The 25,089-nt window shown below is 37.5% G+C and overlaps 1 protein-coding gene across 7 annotated transcripts in view; it reads left to right on the top strand.

Annotated features, from left to right (window-relative positions):
* EXO1 (exonuclease 1) overlaps positions 1-25,089 on the top strand; it is a 44,927-nt gene that overhangs the window by 4,363 nt on the left and 15,475 nt on the right. For 5 of the 7 annotated variants that reach the window (XM_069545561.1, XM_069545558.1, XM_069545560.1 and 2 more), the window contains exons 4-11: positions 970-1,089; positions 2,826-2,949; positions 5,288-5,425; positions 6,328-6,540; positions 8,002-8,189; positions 8,880-8,976; positions 15,719-15,944; positions 18,479-18,725. In XM_069545561.1, coding sequence (XP_069401662.1) covers positions 970-1,089; positions 2,826-2,949; positions 5,288-5,425; positions 6,328-6,540; positions 8,002-8,189; positions 8,880-8,976; positions 15,719-15,944; positions 18,479-18,725 — 1,353 coding nt within the window. The remainder of the gene's footprint in view (positions 1-969; positions 1,090-2,825; positions 2,950-5,287; positions 5,426-6,327; positions 6,541-8,001; positions 8,190-8,879; positions 8,977-15,718; positions 15,945-18,478; positions 18,726-25,089) is intronic. The other 2 variants (XM_069545562.1, XM_069545559.1) reach the window with 1 other exon arrangement.

Raw genomic sequence — 25,089 nt, 5'->3', positions numbered from 1 at the left:
CAGTATTATGTTGAAGAGAAGTGGTGAGAGAGGATATCCTTGTTTTGTTCCAGATTTTAGTGGGAAGGCTTTGAGCTTTCACTGTTGAGTATTATATTGGCTGTGGGTTTGTCATAAATAACTTTGTATTATGTTGAGATATGTTCCCTCTTTACCCACTTTCATAAGGGTTTTTATCATGAATGGATGTTGAATTTTGTCAAATTTTTTTTCTGTGTCTATTGAGATGATCATGTGGTTTTTGTCTTTTCTTTTGTTGATATGATGTATCACCTTGTTTGATTTACATGTGTTGAACCATCCTTGTGACCCTGGAATGAACCTATACATAGTGATTTTAATTGTCTTGCCAGAATAAAAATCTAAATGTGATACATGATTCTTGTTTGCATCCTGCACTGGGGGAAAAGCTGTAGCAGTGCTGTGCTACAGTCACCTTATATGAGCTTGCTATACACCATCTTCTCCCAGTTCAGCATTTCATGAGCCTACATTAGTAGTTTATCCACCGTTGTAGAATATTCATGTCAAGGAAATTGACAAATGCTACAAATCAGCCACCCCTTTCCCCAAAACTGGTTGTTGCACGTTTATTAGGTCACCACTGGTTATAACCTTACTGAGACAATTGGATAAATTTTAACATAGACTGTATAACTGTATATTAGATAATATTATATTACTATTAGGTTTCTTGGGTGTAATAATGGTGTTGTTGGAGAAATCAGGTGTTCTACTATTCCTTTAACTTTTCAATTTCTCAAAGCAAAAGAAAACAGGGGTAGGGGTGGGGAGGTAAAAAGATTAGATTTAGAATAATACAATGTCAGAACTGCAGGAATGAAAAAGTCTTTAATCTACACCTGAAGAAAACAAATAGCCCATAGCCCATTAAGATCCAAGGCAGGATTTGAATCCAAGTCTAAATTAGAGTTTATGTTTCTTAATTATTTTTCTTCATTTTCATAGGTATGTAGGATTTTGTATGAAATTTGTAAATATGTTACTATCTCATGGGATTAAGCCTATCCTGGTATTTGATGGATGTACTTTACCTTCTAAAAAGGAAGTGGAAAAATCTAGAAGAGAGTAAGTGATACCTTAACGTAATTATTTAAGGTCTGACATCGTGGTCTCTATGATGCAAGTTTCTCTTTTGTTTTAGTTTGTCGAGGCTTGTTTTAAACTCGTACCTAAATTGATTTCCTTAAATGTTCCACATATGCTGGAAAGGAATGTGTATTCCTCAGTTATTGTGTGGATAGTTTTATGTCTGTCCAGTAAATCAAGCTTATTGGTTGTGTTCAAATCTTACATATCCTTATTGATTTTTTGAATGTTTTTTTAAATGTGTGTCTACTTAATCCTACTTAATGAGCTTCCCTGGTAGCTCAGCTGGTAAACAATCTACCTGCAATGGAGGAGACCCCAGTACGATTCCTGGCTCAGGAAGATCCCCTGGAAAAGGGATAGGCTACCCACTCCAGTATTCTTGGGCTTCCCTGGTGACTCAGACAGTAAAGAATCCGCCTGCAATGCAGGAGACCTGGGGTCGATCCCTGGGTTGGGAAGATCCCCTGGAGAAGGGAACAGCTACCCACTCCAGTATTCTGGCCTGGAGAATTCTATAAACAGAGGAGCCTGACTGGCTATAGTCCATGGAGTCACAAAGAGTCAGACACAACTAAGCAACTTTCACTTTACTGAATCCATCAATTACTAAGAAAAGTATGTTAAAATTTCACTATAATAGCGGAATTGTCAGTTCCCTTGTAGTTCTGTCCATTTTTTTTTCCTGCTTTGTTTGTTTTGAAGCTATTTTATCGGTAGCATTCAGGTTTAGAATTTGTTATTTTTTTTGGCATATTAGAACAATATGCACTGACTTTTTAAATTTCTGTGCTTTTTTGTTCTAAAGTCTATTATGTCTGATGTTAATACAGCCATAACAATTTTCTTTTGTATGTTTCTAATTTCTTTTTCTGTTGACTTTTACTGTGTCATTGGTTTTAAGTTTGTCTTTTATGAAGAACACATCACTGTAATTGTTTTAATCGATTCCATCAGTCTTTGTCATTTTTAAAACTGTAGTTTTATTCTTTTTACCTTGCTCTTAATTACTAATATATACCTCCCACCTTGTTTGATTTCTGGGTTGATTGTTTCTTCCACTCTTATTGTTGTCCCTTATTTCTAGTTGAAAAGTGATGTACTCTATTTTTATTCTTTTAGTACTTTTAATTGAAATTGTATCTTTCATATTTAACTCAACAGAATCTAGTATTTTTACAGTAGACTATATTTTTCTTTTAAGAATTTCTGCATTTTAGTGAAGCGTCTGTTCTACTACTTTCATCTATTCTTGTTTTTATCCTCTGTTGGTTTCTAGGAGTCATTATGCTGTACGGGAGATACCACTGGGCTTAGCTGTTAAAGCTAGTGTGAGTCAGCCCCAAATAGAAGTAAATCTCACTAAATGGGGTTGATAAAGTTGTACCCTTTATAATGGAAAGTTAGTTTTAATGGTGTAAAAGCCTTGACTTACGTTTTCCCAACGTGTCTTCATTACTTCACTTTCTTTTGTCATGTGGCAGTGCTGTGAGAAAGTCTGATGATTAGCTTGTGCATGTGGGCGCTGTAAATCTGTGTTCTTTTTGTCTAGAAGCCCAGAAGATCTGGGTTAGCATAGTCAAGGAACAAGTGTGCACTTTCATATGAGTCAAGCATTTTTTATTCCAGAAAAAATTCTTGAATACAATTCAAGGGTATAATATTGTAATATTTGAGTCCTCTTCTCACTTTTTTTTTTTTTTTTAATCTTGCAGAAGACGACAAGCCAATCTCCTTAAGGGAAAGCAGCTTCTTCGTGAAGGGAAGGTCTCAGAAGCCAGAGAATGTTTCACACGTTCTATCAATATCACACATACTATGGCCCACAACGTAATTAAAGTGAGCTAAATAAGAAGCTAACAGATTACAGGGTTCATTTAGGTTACTGGGAGAGCAAGCAGGTGAAGGGAGGAGGATTACTCTGGGTCTAACCTTTAGGAAAGCTGGTTGTCAGAGGAAGAAGAGAAGAATATCTAGGTAGAAGAGAGGAGTCCAGCAATTTCCAAAGAAGAAATCTGAGGAACAAACAGCTCAGCTCTCACTTTCTAGATGAGTCACTTACGTAGATAAATGTTTTCTGCAGAGACAGAAGGAATAAATTCCTAGAGGTTCAATCCCACTCCACTCTCATAATCTTCAGCACTCACTCTTGAGTGTTTGTATCGGTTGAAGTCAACTGGCCAGCCCAGGAGATTTGCAGCAGATCAGTTCCACTTGACCTGCTTTAGAAGCTTCTTTCCTTATTACCTATTACTATAAATCTTAGTGTCAGCACACCCACAGTCACAGCCCACACAGCCCCTTTTCAGGTCTGTGTTCAAACTATTTGATAAACAAATGGGAAGATAGATAGTTACAGAGTCTGTTGGTTTCATCAATTCAGTGTCAGGCTTGTGTTCTGTGGTGAGAGATTGTGGGGAAACAAGCAACTTGTGTTCTTTAGAGCACAATCATTCTTCAGATGGTCGATTTCTATAATTTGAAAAATTGAGTTTGCAGCTTGTATTCCCCCCCGAAATGTGTAGCAATATTTCTTTATCCCTAATTCATACATTGATTTTTAAAAAAGATTTATTAGTGGCTATATGATTCAATATATAGGATTACATATAGCTCAATATACCAGCAAATTTGGAAGACTCAGCAGTGGCCACAGGACTGCAAAAGGTCAGTTTTCATTCCAATCCCAAAGAAAGGCAGTGCGAAAGAATGCTTAAACTACTGCACAATTGCAATCATCTCACATGCTAGTAAAGTAATGCTCAAAATTCTCCAAGTCAGACTTCAGCAATATGTGAACTGTGAACTTCCAGATGTTCAAGCTGGTTTTAGAAAAGGCAGAGGAACCAGAGATCAAATTGCCAACATCCGCTGGATCATGGAAAAAGCAAGACAGTTCCAGAAAAACATCTATTTCTGCTTTATTGACTATGCCAAAGCCTTTGACTGTGTGGATCACAATAAAGTGTAGAAAATTCTGAAAGAGATGGGAATACCAGGCCACCTGACCTGCCTCTTGAGAAATCTGTATGCAGGTCAGGAAGCAACAGTTAGAACTGGACATGGAATAACAGACCAGTTCCAAATAGGAAAAGGAGTACGTCAAGACTGTATATTATCACCCTGCTTATTTAACTTCTATGCAGAGTACATCATGAGAAACGCTGGGCTGGAAGAAGCACAAGCTGGAATCAAGATTGCCAAGAGAAATATCAGTAATCAGATATGCAGATGACACCACCCTTATGGCAGAAAGTGAAGAGGAACTAAAAAGCCTCTTGATGAAAGTGAAAGTGGAGAGTGAACAAGTTGGCTTAAAGCTCAACATTCAGAAAACAAAGATCATGGCATCTGGTCCCATCACTTCATGGGAAATAGATGGGGAAACAGTAGAAACAGTGTCAGACTTTATTTTTTGAGGCTCCCAAATCACTGCAGGTGGTAACTGCAGCCATGAAATTAAAAGACGCTTACTCCTTGGAAGGAAAGTTATGACCAACCTAGATAGTATATTCAAAAGCAGAGACATTACTTTGCCAACAAAGGTCCGTCTAGTCAAGGCTATGGTTTTTCCAGTAGTCATGTATGGATGTGAGAGTTGGACAGTGAAGAAAGCTGAGTGCCGAAGAATTGATGCTTTTGAACTGTGGTGTTGGAGAAGACTCTTGAGAGTCCCTTGGACTGCAAGGAGATCCAACCAGTCCATTCTGAAGGAGATCAGCCCTGGGTGTTCTTTGGAAGGAATGGTGCTAAAGCTGAAACTCTAGTACTTTGGTCACCTCATAAGAAGAGTTGACTCATTGGAAAAGACTCTGATGCTGGGAGGGATTGGGGGCAGGAGGAGAAGGGGACGACAGAGGATGAGATGGCTGGATGGCATCACCAACTCGATGGATATGAGTCTGAGTGAACTCTGGGTGTTGGTGATGGACAGGGAGGCCTGGCGTGCTGCAATTCATGGGGTCGCAAAGAGTCGGACTCGACTGAGCAACTGAACTGAATAGTTCAATATTTAGGACTAAAACTAGAAACCTGTACTTCAAAGGAAATGACTTCCAAAAATAATACTAGCATGTATTCAATATATGTTGAGGCTGGTGATAAATGGGTTTGATACAGGAAGTTGTTCAGTGCTTTCCAGATGCTGTTCTTGAGACTGACTCATCCTTTCTCACAGGCTGCTCGGTCTCAGGGAGTAGATTGTCTTGTGGCTCCATATGAAGCGGATGCACAGCTGGCCTATCTTAACAAGGCTGGCATTGTACAAGCTGTCATTACGGAGGACTCTGATCTTCTTGCTTTTGGCTGTAAAAAGGTACCTAACATAAATAAAGGAGCTGAAGTTTTTTTATCTTATATAATACCTGTAACTAATATCTACTTATGGTATTAATAATTATTTTATTTAAAATGGGAAGAAAGGTTTTGCTGCTTGACATTTGTATAATCTGAATGATTCTTCAGATTAAGCCCTTAAAGTTAGAGGATTTTGTTGTTTTCTCTAAATTCTATACTGGAATGTAGCCTCATTTTTTAATAATGATTACTTATATGGTTTATAGTTCTCAATTAGATTAGGTAAATAAGCCAACTTATCTACTAATGAGATGCTTTGCAGTTTTTTTAGAATTAAGTATAAAACGGAAATTTTTATTATGATATTAAGATATAAAACTATAGGGTGATCTCATTTTTGTTAATATCTATGTTATTTATATTATCTATTTTATAAATGAATGAGAAGGATCTGTGAAAAGGTTAATGCTGGGTAATAGTGATAGATAAGACATTTGGGGCAATTTCTGTTTTCTTCCTGAATTTCTGTTTTCCAAATTTTCTACAAGTAACATGTATTACTTTAAGACTAAGCAAAAGGTTACTTTAATATGTAAAAGTGAAAGGTAAGGAGAAGATGCTTTTTGTAAGAACTGCTCTTTGACACGATAACCCTGTAGTGCAGGTAGGAAGTAGGTGCAGTAGGGCCTTCTTTACCCCAGAGGCAAAACGACTGAGTACTGGCATATGGCACTGTCCAGCCATGGCCCATGTTTCAATTCAACTCATTTGCAAATTTCACAATAACTACCTGGCCTACGTATCTGTGTGCTCACTTATGATAAAGAACAGGAAAGATTTCTTAGAAATACTACAGTGGATTAGATGATGAAAAATAAAAATGACTCTTACAGGTGTTCACAGTTTCCCTTCCTCTTGAAGGTTATTTTAAAAATGGACCAGTTTGGAAATGGACTAGAAGTTGATCAGGCTCGTCTGGGAATGTGCAAACAGCTTGGGGATGTGTTCACAGAAGAGAAGTTCCGTTACATGTGCATTCTTTCAGGCTGTGACTATCTTTCATCACTGCGTGGGATTGGATTAGCCAAGGCCTGCAAACTACTAAGACTAGCCAATAATCCAGATATTTTAAAGGTAAGAGTGATTTACCAGCTGTTGTTTTCAGTTTCTAAGCAATTCTTAAATAATAGATGAATCAATCAGAATGTGGATCTTAAATAGTCTATTATATCCATAACCAATATTGTGTCATTGAAAGGCAAAATGATTAAAACACTACAGCTTTGCTTTTGGCAGCAGATGAATCCTGTTTTCAGCAGTTGACAAAAAATTAGTAGTAGTTTTTTTGAAAATGAAGACTAATATAAAGAAACTTCAGAATAACATATTCTAGGGTTGAATTAATGCTAAAATGCATGATTTTTTGATTTCTGTCCTATTACTCTGTAGTAATAATTCTCAAAGTTTTTGGTCTCACAGGATCCCTTTACACTCTTAAAAACTCTTTGTGACAATTATCTTTGTTTATATGGGTTATAGCTATTGAAATTTACTGAGTCAGAAATTGAAGAATTTTAATGTTTATTAATTCACTTAAAATTACCAATAGTTAATGCATTGCATTTTGACATAGATATCATATTTTTATGAGAAGTCGTTGTCTTCTAAAGCAAATGAAAGTTATGAGAGGAATTGCACATGTATGTAAATCCCTTTAACATGGCTTAATAAAATACAGCCAGATTCTTACTTCTTCATACAATTTGAGGAAGTGTCATGTATTTTCTAGAGAAACTCTGAGACCTCATTACATCACTGCTGTATAAATTCTCTGATGTCTTTTCCTTAAAAAATGAAGTAGATTATTCCTACCCTCACCGTACCTTGGGTAGTTCTCTTAAGCCCTTAGAGTTTGCAGAGCAGAATTTCCAAGATTATAAAATGTGAGTCCTCAGGGCCAAGGGTGGTGTACTGAAGTAGAGAGGTCTCAAGGTTGGAAGATGGTAGCAGATTTTGAAATAGAGCAACATAGTACTAACTAGCCTGTGACTTCAGGATCACTTCAGTTCTCTGGGTCTTCTGTTCTTCGTCTCTTCCAGCTTTAATCATCCATGACTCTAACAGAAGTTAAAATGTTGACTTCTTTTTTGAAATATAATCTGAAAATATTTGTGTTTTTTTTTTTTTTTTTTTTTTAATTCTCAACTAATTGTGTGTTTTGTTTTTTGCTTTCTGGATGAAAGAGACTTTGAAGGCGAAGAACATATCTTTGAATTTTAAGTCATGACGTGTTTACTGGTTGAGGTTTTTAATGTAGCTGTATGATGGCCTAGACGGGTGGGTTGGGGTGAATGGGAGAAAGGTCCAAGAAGGAGGAGCTATGTATACATGTGGTGATTCACTTCATTGTACAGCAGAAACTAACACAACATTGTGAAGCAATTATACTCCCCCCATTAAAAAAAAAGCAATTGATTTTTCCATCCCTCCTTATCCTACTCTAATGTAAAGTGATGGATCTTGGGAATAATACTTCCCCTATTCTTTATCTTCAGGTATTAAGTAACTCATAAATATATTTATACTCATTATTAGGTCATCAGGAAAATTGGACATTATCTCAAGATGAACATAACAGTACCAGAAGATTACATCAAAGGATTTATTCGGGCCAACAATACCTTCCTCTATCAGCTAGTTTTTGATCCCATCGAAAGGAAACTCATCCCTCTGAATGCCTATGAAGATGATGTTGATCCCGAAACACTAAGCTATGCTGGGCAGTATCCTTTCTGAACTAGAATGGTAGAACTTTGCACTCCTTCCATATCTTTGTGGTGGTATTTTTAGCTAGACTTTCAGTCAAAAGCTGGCAGATTGTTTTTGGCTTTCTTTTTTTTTTTTAATAGTGGAATCTTTATTTTGTTAAATTTAACTATCATGCAAGTTAAAAATTTAGAGTAACTATTTGTTTATAAACCTGAAGCCCATCCATAACTTGTTAATTACTTAGATTGATTTGACAGAAACATGTAGTCAGTCACTTAAGGTACATACTCCAGAGGTGGCCCTGAAGAGAACCACTCATGGTGAGCAAGCTCAATTGTTCAGGAAGAACACTCTGGTCATCTGAGTACACCAGTTGAGGTTGCTCTCCGCAGAGCCACTGGCCACACACATACAGGGTGATGTGGAGCTGTGAGTCACCTGGGTAATGGCAGGGCTTTCCTCTCCATCTCCCTTGACAAGGGAGTAAGTGATGCCCTGGGACTTTGCTTCAGAAAATTGCCAGCTCCTGCTGTGACTAGTAAACTATCATGTGGTTTCAGTGAAGCCAAATGTGGAAAGTAGGGTCCACTGAAGTCATAAACCTGAAGGTTTTCTCTGACAATAGACCACACTTTGCTGTCTTAATACAGTATTGTTTATTTGGTTGTTAGTAAAATTGTTTTTCCTTAATCTTAACAACCTAGATATGTTGATGATTCCATAGCTCTTCAAATAGCACTTGGGAATAAAGATATAAATACTCTCGAGCAGATTGATGACTACAATCCAGACACTGCCATGGTAACATATTAAAGACTTCTTTCTAAAAGCATGTTTTGTTATTGCTTAGGAACTAAGACTAAAGGCAAATCTTCACGTAGTAAACATCTTTTAAACATTTCTACATCCAAGCACCATACAGAGTGTTGATTGAAAACAACTCAATTCTAGAGAAAATATATCTCTTAGAACCAGTGGGTATATTGGTTAATTTTCTTAAAAAGTGATCACATAATATAAGACCTTTATACTTGAACATTTTTTGTGACTATGCCAAGTGCTTAATGCCTTTTTCTCATCTCACCCAATCCCATCTCTAGCATTTGGCATTGTTGAAGACTCAAATCTAGAAATACCTCTCGGGAGTAAAAAATTTTTTTTTCTCTCATTCACAGTTTAGCAGTACTTACTGAGTACCTCTGCTGTATGTCATTCAGTCCTTTCCTATTTTCTTCTACTTTTTCCCAATAGTATGTCTATATATCTCTTGTGATGTATGCTCCCATCGTTCTCTCTTTTCTGTTCATATTTCCAGTCTCTGTTCTCTCGTGTTCAAATTTATTCCTTAATAAGTTCTTATGAGTTAATTGGAGAAGGAAATAGCAGCCCACTCCAGTATTCTTGCCTGGAGAATCCTATGGACAGAGGAGCCTGGCAGGCTATAGTCCATGGGGTCACAAGCATTGGACACGACTTAGCAACTAAACCACCACCACCATGACTCTAATTATTTTATTTTATGCAGAGAACTTGCACATCTTTAACAGTCTCTAATCTGTGTACCAGCCACAATAATTCTAAATGTCTCCTGTGTCTGCATAAATACTTTCTTATAACCTTAAATCTATCTACAATCAAAAGCAAACTCTATTTCTTATCAGCTTCCTTTTATAACCTTTATTCTTTTTACCACATATTACACCATAAATTCAGAGAAGGCAATGGCACCCTACTCCAGTACTCTTGCCTGGAAAATCCCATGGACACAGGAGCCTGGTAGGCTGCAGTCTATGGAGTCGCTAAGGGTTGGACACAACTGAGCGACTTCACTTTCACTTTTCACTTTCATGTATTGGAGAAGGAAATGGCAACCCACTCCAGTGTTCTTGCCTGGAGAATCCCAGGGACAGGGGAGCCTGGTGGGCTGCCGTCTATGGGGTCGCACAGAGTCAGACACAACTGAAGTGACTTAGCAGCAGCAGCATATTAACTGATTTGTAGATTATATTGCATACAAAGTTATTATAAAGTATTGACTATATTCACTCTGCTGTACATTACATCCTTGTAATATTTTTTTTATACCTAGTCTTTTGTACCTCTTAATCTCCTTCATCTATTTTGCTCCTCCCCCACCCCTGGCTTCTCTTTCATTGCTAAGTCCTCCTACTTCTTTTTTGTCTTTCTGGTTAATAGTTACTTCTTTCTCATAGTTTCTAGTCTAATCCAGATCTTTACCTTTACTCACCATTCAGTTCTTTACTACGCATTAATTATTATAATGAACATACTCTGGAATGTTCTGGAATATAAAGAAGAACAAAGCATAATCCTTGCTTGTAACATAGTCGTTGTCTAACGGAAAGACACGTGGTTATATACATAGAAATATGGTATGTCCCATAATAGAGATGTATTCTAGGCTCCATGGAGACAAAGGGGATGCACTTAACTCCACCAAAAGAGAGAATACCTTTTAATAACAGACATTTATTGAGCTGTTTTCTAAGTGCCATTCTAAGCACATTACACATAGTAATTTATTTACTCTGTACAAGCCTCTGAGGGCAGTACCATTATTTCTACTTTACAGATGAGGAAACAATTAGAGATTAGGTGACTTGCCAGGTCATACATTTAATCCATAGGGAAGCTCTGATTCCAAGCCAAGCCCTCTAGTGTCTCCTAATAGAGGAGCTAGTCTGTGTCCTGGATTTACAAAGATGAGTCGAGATTTTCAAAATGGGTGAGTGGTTCGAGGCTAAAGGAATAGCATATATGGAAGAGGATAGCATGTTAAAGGTACTCAAAGTAGTTCATTCTGGCTGGACCAAGAAAAGTCTCAGTGTTTACCTGCTAAACAAATCAGAGCACCTTGAGAAAGAAAACGAAATGAGCCTAAAGAAGATGGCCGCAGAGAAACTGGTGACAAGTTGAGCATTGAGAAGAATCATTACTGTCAGCTGAAATAAGCCAAGCTTATTAAGACAGTGCAAATGTATAATGGTACTAAAAAAGAACTTTATGTTCATCAGCTCAAATTATATAATTCTTATATTCAGGTTGCTGTTTCTTTTCTGTTTCCCCTGTTCTGTTTCTGGAACTTCTATTAGTTAGATATTGGTTTATCCTGGTCTTTAGATTCTGGAACTTTTCTGTCTTACTCATGTCTTTGTCTTCTTTTCTTTCTGGGGGAAACTTTTTTTCTATTTTGTCTTTCAAGTTTGTGCTATCCAGTATGTTAGCCACTAACCACAGTTCAGTTCAGTTCAGTTCAGTCACTCAGTCATGTCAGACTCTTTGCAACCCTGTGAATTCCAGCACACCAGGCCTGCCTGTCCATCACCAACTCCCAGAGTTTACCCTAACCCCATGTCCATCAGGTCGGTGATACCATCCAGCCATCTCATCCTCTATTGTCCCCTTCTCCTTCTTCCCCCAATTCAATGAGTCAACTCTTCATATGAGGTGGCCAAAGTATTGGGGTTTCAGCTTCAACATCAGTCCTTCCAATGAACACCCAGGACTGATCTCCTTTAGGATGGACTGGCTGGATCTTCTTGCAGTCCAAGGGACTCTCAAGAGTCTTCTCCAACACCACAATTCAAAAGCATCAATTCTTCGGTGCTCAGCTTTCCTCACCGTCCAACTCTCACATCCATACATGACTACCATAGCCTTGACTAGATGGACCTTTGTTGGCAAAGTATATGGTTATTTAAATTAACATTAAATTAAATTTTAGTTCTCCGGTTGCATTGGTCACTTTTCAAGTCCTTAGTGGCTTCCATGTTGGACAGCACAGAACTTTTCTATCATTATAGAAAATTCTGATGAATATTTAGTTTTTGCTATCATTTTCATATCTAAGAACCCTTTCAATTGTGTTTTCTTTAAGACCTTGTTTCATTTCATGAATATACTCTCCTCTTTCCCACTCCTCTCAGAAATTTAATTATAACATTAAATACATGTACATTTTCTTGTACATTTTCTTCTCTCTGCATTATTTCTGTTGGCTTTGGAGTTTTTTTTTCTTATGTGTTTTGATTTTTCTCTTTTATGGTGGAGACTTTTCTAACACCTAGCTTCTTGTTAGTTTGTTCCTATTAGGGACAGGCACTGAGAAGCTTAAGAAGCTTTGTGTAAATGAGTGGGGCTTATAGTCTTGGGTTTTATTACTCTTGGTTGAACCGGTTAGCAACAAGCTGGCTTTGTTTGTGAATTCTTAAACATCAGCATGTCTGTACAGTTCTTTTTCCAAAATGGGATCCTCCAGTTTCTACTTAGCTATGTAAACATTTTAAGAGCAAGATAGGGAAAATAAATTGGGGTGGACCAGGAAGGGGTGGGTTTCCTTAGTGGCTTAGTCAGTAAAGAGTGCCTGCAATGTGGGAGACCTGGGTTTGGTCCCTAGGTTGGGAAGATCTCAACCCGATGGCAACCCACTCCAGTATTCCTGCCTGGAGAATCCCATGGACAGAGGAGCCTGGTGGGTACAGTCCATGAGGTCACAAAAAGTCTGACAGGACTGAGTGACTAACATTCTTTTCTTTCTTTAGGAAGGGGTAGGGCTAGTCCCACCATTCAATATTTAACCTTGCATTTGGTCCCTGTGTAGACAAATGGCTCTTCTCACCTTTTGAAGTTTTTATGTTACTGTTTGTGGGTTTCGAAGGTCTGGTTGCTCTGAAGGCAAATGGGTATGAATTGACCATATTGGACAGATCAAAGATAAGGGCCCAGGAGCCATATAATCCTTTTCTCAGCTCTCCCCCTAATTGCAGCCTCCATGGTACTTGGTTCAAGTCTTTCTCTGAGTTTCTGTATGTGGAATTAACGTCATTCTTTTCTGCAGACACATGAGTTTGATCTTTCTTAAGCTAGGTTCTTTATTTTTATCTTTTTATTGAGATATAGTTGATTTATAATAAATGTTTCAGGTGTACAACACAGTGATTCACAATTTTTAAGGGTTGTACTTATAGTTATAAAATAGTGTCTATATTTTCTGTATTGTACCGTATATCCTTGTAGCTTTTTTACACCTAATAGTTTGTACTTCTTAATCTCCTACCCCTAACTTGCCCCTCCCTCCTTGGGCTAGGTTCTTTAAATTTTTCTGTCTATACTCTTGTTTTCACTACGGTTTGGAAGTCACAGATATCTCCTAATTTTTCTGCACAAGGAGTTTGTATTTGTTTCTTCTTATTGGTTTGGGCGTGATTGTTTTCTTATTGAATTATTATTGACATATTGGTTTCAAGTGTAAACATAGTGATTCAGTATTTATATACATTAATAAATTACCATGATCAATCTAATTACCATCTTTCACCATACAGAGTTATTATATTTTTATTATTTGGCCATGCCAGCATGAGGAATCTTGGTTTTCTGATCTGGATCAAACCCATGCCTCCTGCATTGGAAGCACAGAGTCTTAACTACTGGACCATGAGGGAAGTTCCACAATATTATTGACTGTACAGCCCTCCATATCCATGGGCATCTGCGGATTCAACCAACCGCAGATCCAATTAGATTGAATCCTTGGATGCAGAATCCATGGATGTGGAGGGCTGATAGTACTACTCCATTTTATGTAAGGGAGTTGAACATCATGGATTTTGATCTCTGAAGGGATCCTATAACCAATCCCCTACAGCCACTAAGGGGTGACTGTATTCTCTGTGCTGTACGTTACAGCTGTGTGACTTGTTTATCTTATAATTGTAAGTTTCTAGACTAAGGGGACTGAAAAGTCTTTATTCTGCTATCTTCTTTACACATTTGAATTACTGATATTAATATAATTTCATCAAGAATGATTCTCAAGTTTCTCCTTTGTCTCAGAAACTCAAAAATAATTGGTTGTATTGCAAATGTTCAGATATCATTGGGAATGTTATGGATCACTAAGATGGCCATCCTTCGTGAGACCAAATCCTTATCAGATCTTTTATTTCATGAGGACATTTCTTTCAGAACCACTAATTGTATGTCAAACTAATTATTATTATTTATCTAAAATGTATTCTTCCCAATCAGATTTTCTACTCTCCTATTTCTCTCTCTGTTTTTTAATGAAACCATCAGTGAGATCTAATGCCTATGGCATATACTGCTTAAGCTGTTTTTATTATACCTTTTTTCTCAATGATTCTAAGTTAATTGTTGATTCTTATTCATTCTTAAAATATATTATGAATAATGTCACCTTATTTTTAATTTATTTTTATATTTAATCCTTTCTTTAATTGAAAGATTAGATTCCAAATTCGAGTGGGACTTTTGTCACGTGGAATTCACACCCTTAGTATCAGCATTTTTTATACCATTGTTAGTTTTTCCCTTTGCCTCTTCTGCTCTATTAGAGTATCATTGACACCCTTTAAGCAGTTCATTGTCATCTAAAATATATTTATTGTGAATAACTTGTATTAGCATTTAAAATGATTATTTACCAATCTTTACCGTCAATAAGCTCTTTCTCAGAGAAAGTTTTATGCATGACTTAGTGTAGACCAAAGTAGCTTTCTGTTTAATACATAGATATTGTTCACTAATACTTGCCTCTTTAATACATAGATATTGTCCACTAAAAAAGAAGCTATTGTTTTGTAAATAAGATTGTTTCCATTTGAGCTCATCCAAGTTCTAAAGATAGGATAGTTGATTAAATATGTAATTTTATGGTTTTGATTTTCAGATCCTTTGTAAAGGGTATGTCAGTAACTAGAGGCTTATTTGCTAGATGATTATTAACTAAATATTTTATATTGAAATATTAGTCACATTTTAAAAGTATTTTTTTTCTGGTCATACTTCTTCAAGTGTAGTTTTATTTCTTGCACTACTCATCTTAGGAAGGTATATTTTTTATTTCTTAAAAATGATCTAACAAGTTTGCTTGACCCTCAGTTAGGGGGAAAACAGACCTAGGAATACAAGACACATATAATGAAAAGTATAGGACTAGAGTCGGACACGACTAAGCGACTTCACTTTCACTTTCATGCATTGGAGAAGGAAATGGCAACCCACTCCAGTGCTCTTGCCTGGAGAATCCCAGGGACGGGGGAGCCTGGTGGGCAGCCGTCTATGGGGTTGCACAGAGTCAGACATGACTGAAGCGACTTAGCAGCAGCAGCAGCATAGGACTAGCAAACAAGCTTCCCAGGAGGCTCAATGGTAAAGAATTCACCTGCAATGCAGGAGACGTGGGTTCGATACCCTGAGTCAACAAGATGCCCTGGAGAAGGAAATAGCAACGCACTCCAGTATTGTTCCCTGGGAAATTCCATGGACAGAGGAGCCTGTCAGGCTACAGTCCATGGGGTTGCAAAAGAGTCGGACATGACTTAGCAACTCAACAACAGCAAATAGGACTAACAAAGTAGAAAGTGTTATTAGAGGATGGATATTTCATCAAAAGCAGTTCAAAGAAGTAATTTAATTATTTGCTTATAATTAATGTTGATACAGAGGGAAATGATTTAACTATTTTTCTTCTTTAACCTTTCTCTTTCTACCACTTTAGCTTGCCCAATCAAGAAGTCATAGTTGGACTGACAGAGCATGTCAAAAATCATCTAATATTAATAGCATTTGGCATAGGAATTATTGCCCTAGACGTGAACTGAATATTGTTTCAGATACTACAAAGGTGAAGGAAAATCCAAGTACTGTGGGCATTAAACAAGTGATTAGTACTAAAGGGTTAAATCTTCCAAGGAAGTCATCCATTATAAAAAGACCAAGAAGTGGTATGTATTTTGTTTTCGTGAAATACTAGTGAGAACTGGTCACATTTTAGAAGTCTTTGTTAAATCTAAGGTCGTTAATATTTTTTTCCTGTTTCTTTTAGAAGTTTAATAGTTTTAGTTCTTACATTTAGGCCTTTGATCCATTTTGAATTAATTTTTTATATGGTGTGAGGTAAGGATCAAGGTTCACTTTTTTTTGTATATGGCAATTAAGTTGTTCTAACACCATTTGTTTAAGAGATTATCCTTTTTCCATTGAATTGTCTTTGGCACGTGTGTGGACAGTCAGTTGACCATATATGTGCAGGTCTCTTTCTGGGCTCTCTTATTCTGTACCATTGGTCTCCTCCTACTTTATGCCAGAAAAACTGTCCTGATTACTGTACCTTTATAGTCAGTCAGTCATGAAATCAGGTAATGTAAGTCCCTAAGTTTGTTCTTCTTTTGGAAAGTTGTTTTGACTATTTTGTGTTCTTTGCATTTCCATACAGATTGAATCAACTTGTCAATTTCTTTGAAAAAAAAAAAAAAAAAAAAGAGCCTGCTAAGGTTTTGATTGGGATTTAGTTAAATCTATAGATTATTTTCCCAGGTGGTGCTAGTAGTAAAGAATCCAGCTGCCAGTGCAGGAAACTTAGTAAGAGACTCAATTTCGATCCCTGGGGTGGGAAGATCCCCCGGAGGAGACCATGGCAATCTTCTTCAGTATTCTTGCCTGGAGAATCCCTTGGACACAGGCGCCTGGCAGGCTACAGTCCACAGGGTCAAAGAGTCAGACACAACTGAAGCAACTTGACACATGCATGGATTATTTTGTGGAGAATTGACACCTTAATGATACCAAGTTTTCGGACCCATTTATATAAGTCTTCTTTAGTTTAAGCCCTCAGAAATGCTTTGTAGTTTTTAGTGTACAGGTCTTGCACATATGTTGTCAAATTTATGCCTATATTTCAGGTTTTTGATGCTGTTATAAATGATATTTTTAACTGCAATTTTTGGTTCATTGTTAGTATATAGAAATACACTTGACTTTTGTATATTAATCTTGTGTTTTGAACCTTACTAAAATCACATATTAGTTCTAGTGGAAATCTAGAGCCGTGTAGTAGAGACAGACTTCCTTTCAGACCAATAGTCACCAATTGTCTGGTTATTCAACTTGCTGCAAATTCTTGTAACTAGTATATAATAACTTTTGCTCTGCATTGTTCACTATGACAGTATGAGACACTGAAGTGTCTTGATCAATTCAGGATATATTAAATCTATGAATTTCTCCAAATAGATAGTCTAACAATGTTATCATAAAAAGAAAATGAGGTTAGCATAGTGTAACTTCTTGGTGAAGGGTTTTCTGGGGATCCTACAATATTTTTTTTCCTTCTGTAGAACTTACAGTTTCCTACATAATAAACAGATTTTAAACAAGTTTGCTGACCTGTAGGTATTTTTTTTAACCTGTACATTTTTGAATTTGCGATGTCACCTTGTCTCTAGTATTTAGGCACCCTCCACTGCTCTACCCACGCCTTAATCATGAGCATTTACTCCCATGTGAGTGGAAGCTGTTTAGACTGAGAAGTAGTTGGATTAATTTTAAGCACATTAATGCTATGTCTATGTGCTTGCCTATTTCAGCTTTACCACTTTTACGTTATTTAGTCTTATGATTTATTCTTATACCATTAGATTGTTACACAACAATCTTCTAGAACTCTATAGCTATGTAATGAGGATCAGAGCTAGAGTACAAATTACTTTCCACTATAAGACAATCAAATATACCTCAAAACCATCTCAGTGATGGTGTATATATATATTAAGTATAGCACCTGGTTTTAATGAAACATTCTTTTAAACCAAACATAGATTAATCATAGGTTTAATTTTTTTTTTCTTCCCGTGGTGGCTCAGCTGGTAAAGAATCCACCTGCAATGCAGGAGATTCTGGTTTGATTCCTCAGTCAGGAAGATCCGGTGGAGAAGGGATAGGATACCCACTCCAGTATTCTTGGGCTTCCCTGATGGCTCAGGTGGTAAAGAATCCACCTGCAATGTGGGAGACCTGAGTTCAGTCCCTGGGTTGGGAAGGTCCTCTGAAGAAGGGAACAGCTACCCACTCCAGTATTCTGGCCTGGAGAATTCCATGGACTAGATATAGTCCATGGGGTCACAAAGATTTGGACACAACTGAGTGGCTTTCACTTCACTTAATTTTTTTTTTTTTTTTTGCATTCAAAATGAGACCCTTTTTTTTTACATTCAAATAGTATAACGAGTGTAGAGCCTTGCAGAATTGATTGTATTCTGAAATTCATACAAATAATTGACTTTAAATCATAGTTAATTTTGAAATAGTAAAACACAGCCAAGGGAATTTTTTTTTAATTGTTGTTTTATTTCCTTTTCTGATGCACAATCAAAAAAAAAGACTTCATCTTTAGGGCAATAGAACATAGGCTGTGAAACTGAGACCAAATCTCTAACTAGTCATGAAATAAAAATTTACAAATAATTTCATTTTTATTTAGAAGAGCTGTCAGAAGATGATATGATGGATCAATATTCTACTTCCTTTACAAAGAAGATCAAGAATAATAGTTGTGAAGGTAATAAGTCATTGAAATCTTCTGAACTATTTATGCCTGACCTGGTAGATGGAACTACTATTAAAAAAAGCTTAAGCACACCACCTACGACAAGAAACAAATTTGCAACGTTTTTACAGAGAAAAAATGAAGAAAGTGGTGCAGTTGTGGTTCCAGGCACCAGAAGCAGGTATTGTTACATCTAAAGAATGTTGTGTGTCTATTAGATTATATACTCTGTTGGTGTTTATTTTCATTGTTATGAATAGCATTGAATCTAATGAAACAGGTGTAGGATTTGGCTTAATCCAGTTTATCATGTATTGCCTTAGTTCCACTTGGACTTCTGTTACTTTTGTTATCTCTTGATACAGAACTAAAATAAGAATTGTAGACCTTGTTGGATTTTGTATTGGACTACCCTTTGTTACTTTGCCAGGGGGCAGGGAGGATCCACCTTGTTTTTCTATTTTTTTAGTTTGTCTAAGAGTTATATATAATTTCACAAAGTACTTTTATAAATCTATTTAAATACAGATGATTATGAAATTGTCTTATTAATTGATAATCTGATATAATACTAGGTGCTGAGTTACAGAAATGAGAGATATAGTTTTTGCTCTTGAGAAACAAATAGTTTTTCCTAGTTGAAAAAATAGTAACAAAATCATTCCATACTGTGTGGTAAGTACAGTGACAAAATCATGCATAAAGTGTTTTGAGGGCATCTAATGCTGAGACACAACTGAACGACTGGACTGAACTGAACTGAATGCTGAGACAGTGGTCGGAAAGGGTGAGAGGGAAGGGGCGCATGTAAGGTGCTCTTACCTACGTTTAAATGATTCGTGGGTGAAGCAGATGAAGAATGGAGCCAGGTATTTTACAGCAGATTCATGTAGCTTGGACAGAGGTATGGAGGTGAGCAGCAGTGTGGAGCATGGGCGCAAGTCTTTGCTGTTGATCACTGCTATTTTTACTTCTACCACGATGTAAATTGGAAAAAGAATGAAAAAGGAGCAGGAAGGTAGATGATGAAGGAGGAGAAATAAGGAAGCCAGTTCATGAAAGGCTTGTGGGCTAACCTAAGGAACTTTGAGTCTTTAAGGGTGATAGGAAACATTTAGAAGGTTTTAATCAGGGGAGGGTTATGATTTGATTCCTGGTTTAAGTAGACCAATGGTCCCCAACCTTTTTGGCACCAAGGATCAGTTTCTTGAAAGACAGTTTTTCCATGAACTGGATGAGGAGGTGGTTTCAAGATGATTCAAGCACATTGCATTTATTGTGCACTTTATTTCTACTATTATAACATTGTGATATATAATGAAATAATTATACAATTCACCATAATGCAGAATGGGTGCATTCTGGGAGAGTGCACTCAGTGGGAGCCTCGAGCTTGTTTTCCTGCAACTAGATGGTCCCACCTGGGGGTGGTGGGAAACAGTGACACCTGAAGCATGTTGCTTATGTCCAGTCTACTCCATAATCTCGTTTTGGTTGCTGTCACTGCAGAAAACCCTGCTTCACAGAGTTAGGATGTTGGAAAGGGAAGCCAACTTTTTAGTGTTTTTGTGGCAATCTCAGGCTATTCCACCTTGACTTTAATCCAAAACGTATGGAGGTTTGAAGTTGTCTCAAACATACTTTTATGGCCACCATCATTTATGATCTCAAGCAGGTGATCCCCTTCTAGCATGGACAAAGTCTGTTCACCTGGCTTGTTCACAAATGGGTCACGGATCCATTGCTTCCCAGTCCAGGGGTATTTTGTGGTAGGGGAGTGATGCTCAAACTCTTTTGAAAACTGAGACAGGTGATCATGCATCCAGCTGGGAAAAAGAAGGCTCTGGCTCAGTCTCTTTCAAAATCTCTGCTAATGTTTGAAATGTCAAAAATCCCAGTGTTCACTTGTCGCCCCCATAATTCCAGTCTGGCTTTGAATGCAGCCACTGTATCTGCTGACTTGAACACAGTTGTTCTCCCCTGAAGTGACAGACTGATTTTGCTGAGCAGGTTGAATATGTCACACAAGCAAGTTTTGCAACCCCTTCTGTTTCTCTGAGATGTGCTAACAGTGGTGACTATTTTTCTAAAAGAAATCTCTGGAGTGACTCATAACTCAAAAACTCTGGCCAGTGATCTACCTTTAGAAAACCACCTCACTTCTATGTATGAGAAGACGTGTGTCCATCTCCTCACAGAGTTGTGCAAATAGACTTGAATTAAAGGTGTGTACTTTAATGTGATTATTTTAATCATATCCTGCAAAACGTTAAGTTCAGGTAATATTTTTCAGCTAGCCAGCATTTCTCTATGGATGACGCAGTACACAGACTCACGTTCAGAAATGAGCTTTTTGACCCATGTAGTGGAACCAGAAAGCTGTCCAGTCATGGCAGCCCCTCCGTCTGTGCATTTCTGAACACAAAATGACCAGTTTTCCTGACACATAATCAGTCAGAGACTTGAATAGTTTTGCAACTGTGGTGTTGATTGCCAACAGAAGTGCACATAACATTTCCTCATGCACATCCTCCTGAAAACCAGATCACACAAAAACAAGCACTGTTGTCTTGTCAACATCGGCAGACTTGTCAACCTGGATTGTGTACCACGGTGACTCATTAATCCTCTCTAACAATTATGCCTCAATATCCTCTGCTGTTTCATCAGTTTGTCTAGTTATGGCGCTAGCCAAGAGAGCAACCTGTGCCACCTTTTGAACTGAAGCCTCTCCTAAAAGTTCCTGACAAATGTCCTTAGTGGGATCAATTCCTCACCAAGAGTAAAGGGCTTCTTAGCTTCAGCCTTGCAGTCAGCCACTAAGAATGATGCTCTCAGTGTAGACATATTTAATGAAGTGGTGGCCTTCAAGAACTGCTTCTGTTCTTCATGTTCACGTTTTTTTTCTTTTGAAACTCCAGAGGCTTGTCTTTTAATCCTGGGTGCTTGGTCTCCATGTGGCAAAGTAGTTTTGAAGGTTTCATGGCTTCTCTAGATAGCTAATCACCACATATTATACAAAGCAGGCTTGGAGAATGTGAATTGCATGTTTCAATGAACCCATAGTTTAAGTAGGACTCTTGGTATTTTCTTTTAAATGCAGGTTTCTTTTTGTTGGCAGTCTTAGAGTGCTCTGCTGTTTCATCATTGGGTCTTTCCCCCTTTTCAAAGAAGTTCTCCAGTAATGTTTTGGTTTTTTTTTACTCATTTTCACTAGGGTTAGCTTGTGGGCTTACCAAAACTGACTGAGACAAGTGTGCAGGGCAGAAAAGAGGCAAGGAATTAGAGGCAGTAAATAAAATAATGGGCAGGCCACACATGAACTAAAAATAAGCATTGGATTCTGACTTAAAGCCTGCTACCAGATGTACATGTACAACTGAAGTACATCAACTCTCTTACCACTGTAAAGCTTGCCACCAGATGCCACTTAATTGTCACTTGCCATCACTGATAGAGTTTTGATGTAAGTCTGCAAGCGTGTGATTTGTTATGATCTCTGTATATCTCTGCCTGTGATAATCTGTATTTGCAGCTGCTGCCCAAAGCTAGCATCACCTCTTCAGTTCCACCTTAGATCGTTAGGCGTTAGATTCTCATAAGGAGCACACAGCCTAGATCGCTCACAGGCGCAGTTCATGATAGGGTTCTCGCTTCTGTGAAAATCTAATGCCACCGGTGATCTGACAGGAGGCAGAGCTCAGGCAGTAATGTGAGCAATGCAGAGTGACTATAAATACAGATGAAGCTTCACTTGCTCATCCACCCTTCTCTTACCTCTTGCTTTGTGGCCTGGTTCCAAACAGGCCATGGACCAGTCTCCATGATTGGAGACCCCTGAGATGGACCACTCTGAACACACTGTGAAGAGTGGATTCTAGAGGGCCAGTGGCTGTTGTCATAGTCCCTGCTAGTGAAGATAAGAATTTGAAGAGTCAATACTACTTAGGGGTTAGGAATTTGGACCCTGGGATTAGACCACCTGGATTTTGAATCCTGTCCTGTTTACTCATGAGATATTTGACTTGCGCAAGTTAATTTATGGGTGCTTCAGTTTCTTCAAGTATAGCCATCTTAGGATTGCTGATGGAATTAAATTATTAACATAAGTAAAGTATGTAAAATAGTGCCCAATAGATGGTAGACAAACAATGAATAGCTCTGTTTCATTGAATTCGGATAGTGGTACCACAGCTAGAAACAAGAATTAGTAACTTTAAGAAAAAGAAAATTTATCAGCTTCTCTATTTCTCCAGAAGACTTAGAATGTGATTTTTTTTTTTCAAGTTTAATAAGTTAGGTTGCGGCCAATTTTGTCTAACCATGATGATGGGAAATGGTCATGAAGAAATGAACCACTGGTAATCCCTAAGCTCCTTTTAAGGGATGTGTCAAACCCTTCTCCCATCAGATCTTCTCAAGGAAACATTCACAGTACAGTGAAATGATCATTCTGATTCTTCCTTTGTTAAAGAATTACCACCCTCATTAAAGGTGTTTGTTAACAATGCAATAATGAAAACATGGCTGCACAAATGGAAAATGGGTTTCTAGATGATATATGTTGCTTTATACATTCTAGAAAGTTGAATTCTGTCATTGGGAGAAATTTTTGAAATTTGTGTTTTATCTTTCCTTTTGGGTGAAAATAGAATTTCCTTTTTCTGCCTCTTTGAAGACAGCTAGTGGGAATGAGATGGCAATCCACTCCAGTATTCCTACCTGCAAGAGTCTATGAACAGAGGAGGCTGGCGGGCTACAGGAGTCACAAAGAGTTGGACATGACTGAGCACAAACAAGCAAAGCAAATGAGAATAATGTTTGTGTATCTCTTCAGGTCTGGGCTCAGAAATTGAGGCTCTAAGAGGTTAAGAAACTTTGCCAGGGTTGTATAGTTAGTAATAGTGATAGGAAAGACTCCTAGTCATAGTTGATTAGTCATACCTTGTAGTGTGAAAGGAGCACACAGTCAGGTAGGCCTGGGTTTGAACTGTTGCTCTGTTCTTTACTTAGTCTTTCCCGTGCCATTTAACTTCTCTAAGCCTACTTTTTAAATATAAAATATGGGTTAAATAATATATAGAAGATAATATATATAAGACTGTTTCAAGACTAGCAGAAGCTATGTGAATCAGACAGCTGGCACAGGTGCCCAGTCACTAATATATATGCCAGTGGTCATTCCCAACCCATTCTTTTTAATGTAACATAACAGGAAGTGTATTAAATATGCAAAAGTTTGTCTCCAATTGCCTGTCTTTTGAAAGTCTGTTTTAATCTTTATTATATAGATACTTATAATGCATATTTTATTTTTTGAGATCTAGAAGTATAATTAACAGTTAAGTAACACCACAGGCTATTTGGAAAGAAGCAACCATGAACTGGGAGGAGTTCTGGGTTTTAATTCTGTTCTTTGTTGTTCAGTCACTCAGTCATGTCCAACTGTTTGTGACCCCATGGACTGCAGAATACCAGGCTTCCCTGTCCTTCACCGTCTCCTGGAGTTTGCTAAGATTCATGTCCCTTGAGCTGGTGATGCCATCCAACCATCATCCTCTGTTCTTTAGCTGATTAATTTTATAACCTTGGGCTCTGTTATTCTAACTTCTCTTACCTATGAAATAATATATAGAAATATGTTTAGATATCATAGAGGTTATTGTTTGCTGAAAAATGAACTATGTGATCAGTTAAAGAAGCTGATGTTTTCTGCTCAATGAAAAACCAGATAAAACTTTTCCTTTCACATGCTGCTTCCTTTCTGCCTTATACCTACACAGATGAGGTAATGATTTGATGAAAAGGTAAGAGGATTTTTACTCTTGAGCATTTAGTAAATATTCAGCTTATCATCTTGGTTTTGAACTAATGCTTATTAAGGAGATACATCCTTTGTAAGTTTCATATTTAACTGATTCTATGCTCTAGGATTTCCTTTTTAAACCTAAAAATGCTACTTGAATACATCCTTCCAAGTAATGATGCAATCTTTGTTTAATTTATATTGGAGTTTTTAAAATGACTTTTTTTTTTTTTTAATATCTTTAATTCTTACATGCGTTCCCAAACGTGAACCCCCCTCCCACCTCCCTCCCCATAACATCTCTTTGAGTCATCCCCATGCACCAGCCCCAAGCATGCTGCATCCTGCATCAGACATAGACTGGTGATTCAATTCTTACATGATAGTATACATGTTAGAATGTCATTCTCCCAAATCATCCCACCCTCTCCCTCTCCCTCTGAGTCCAAAAGTCCGTTATACACATCTGTGTCTCTTTCCCTGTCTTGCATACAGGGTCGTCATTGCCACCTTCCTAAATTCCATATATATGTGTTAGTATACTGTATTGGTGTTTTTCTTTCTGGCTTACTTCACTCTGTATAATCGGCTCCAGTTTCATCCATCTCATCAGAACTGATTCAAATGAATTCTTTTTTACGGCTGAGTAATACTCCATTGTGTATATGTACCACAGCTTTCTTATCCATTCATCTGCTGATGGACATCTAGGTTGTTTCCATGTCCTGGCTATTATAAA

This window comes from Ovis canadensis, chromosome 12, assembly GCF_042477335.2.
Source record: "Ovis canadensis isolate MfBH-ARS-UI-01 breed Bighorn chromosome 12, ARS-UI_OviCan_v2, whole genome shotgun sequence".
Taxonomy (NCBI): domain Eukaryota; kingdom Metazoa; phylum Chordata; class Mammalia; order Artiodactyla; family Bovidae; genus Ovis; species Ovis canadensis.
This window is presented reverse-complemented; position numbering and strand designations above follow the sequence as displayed.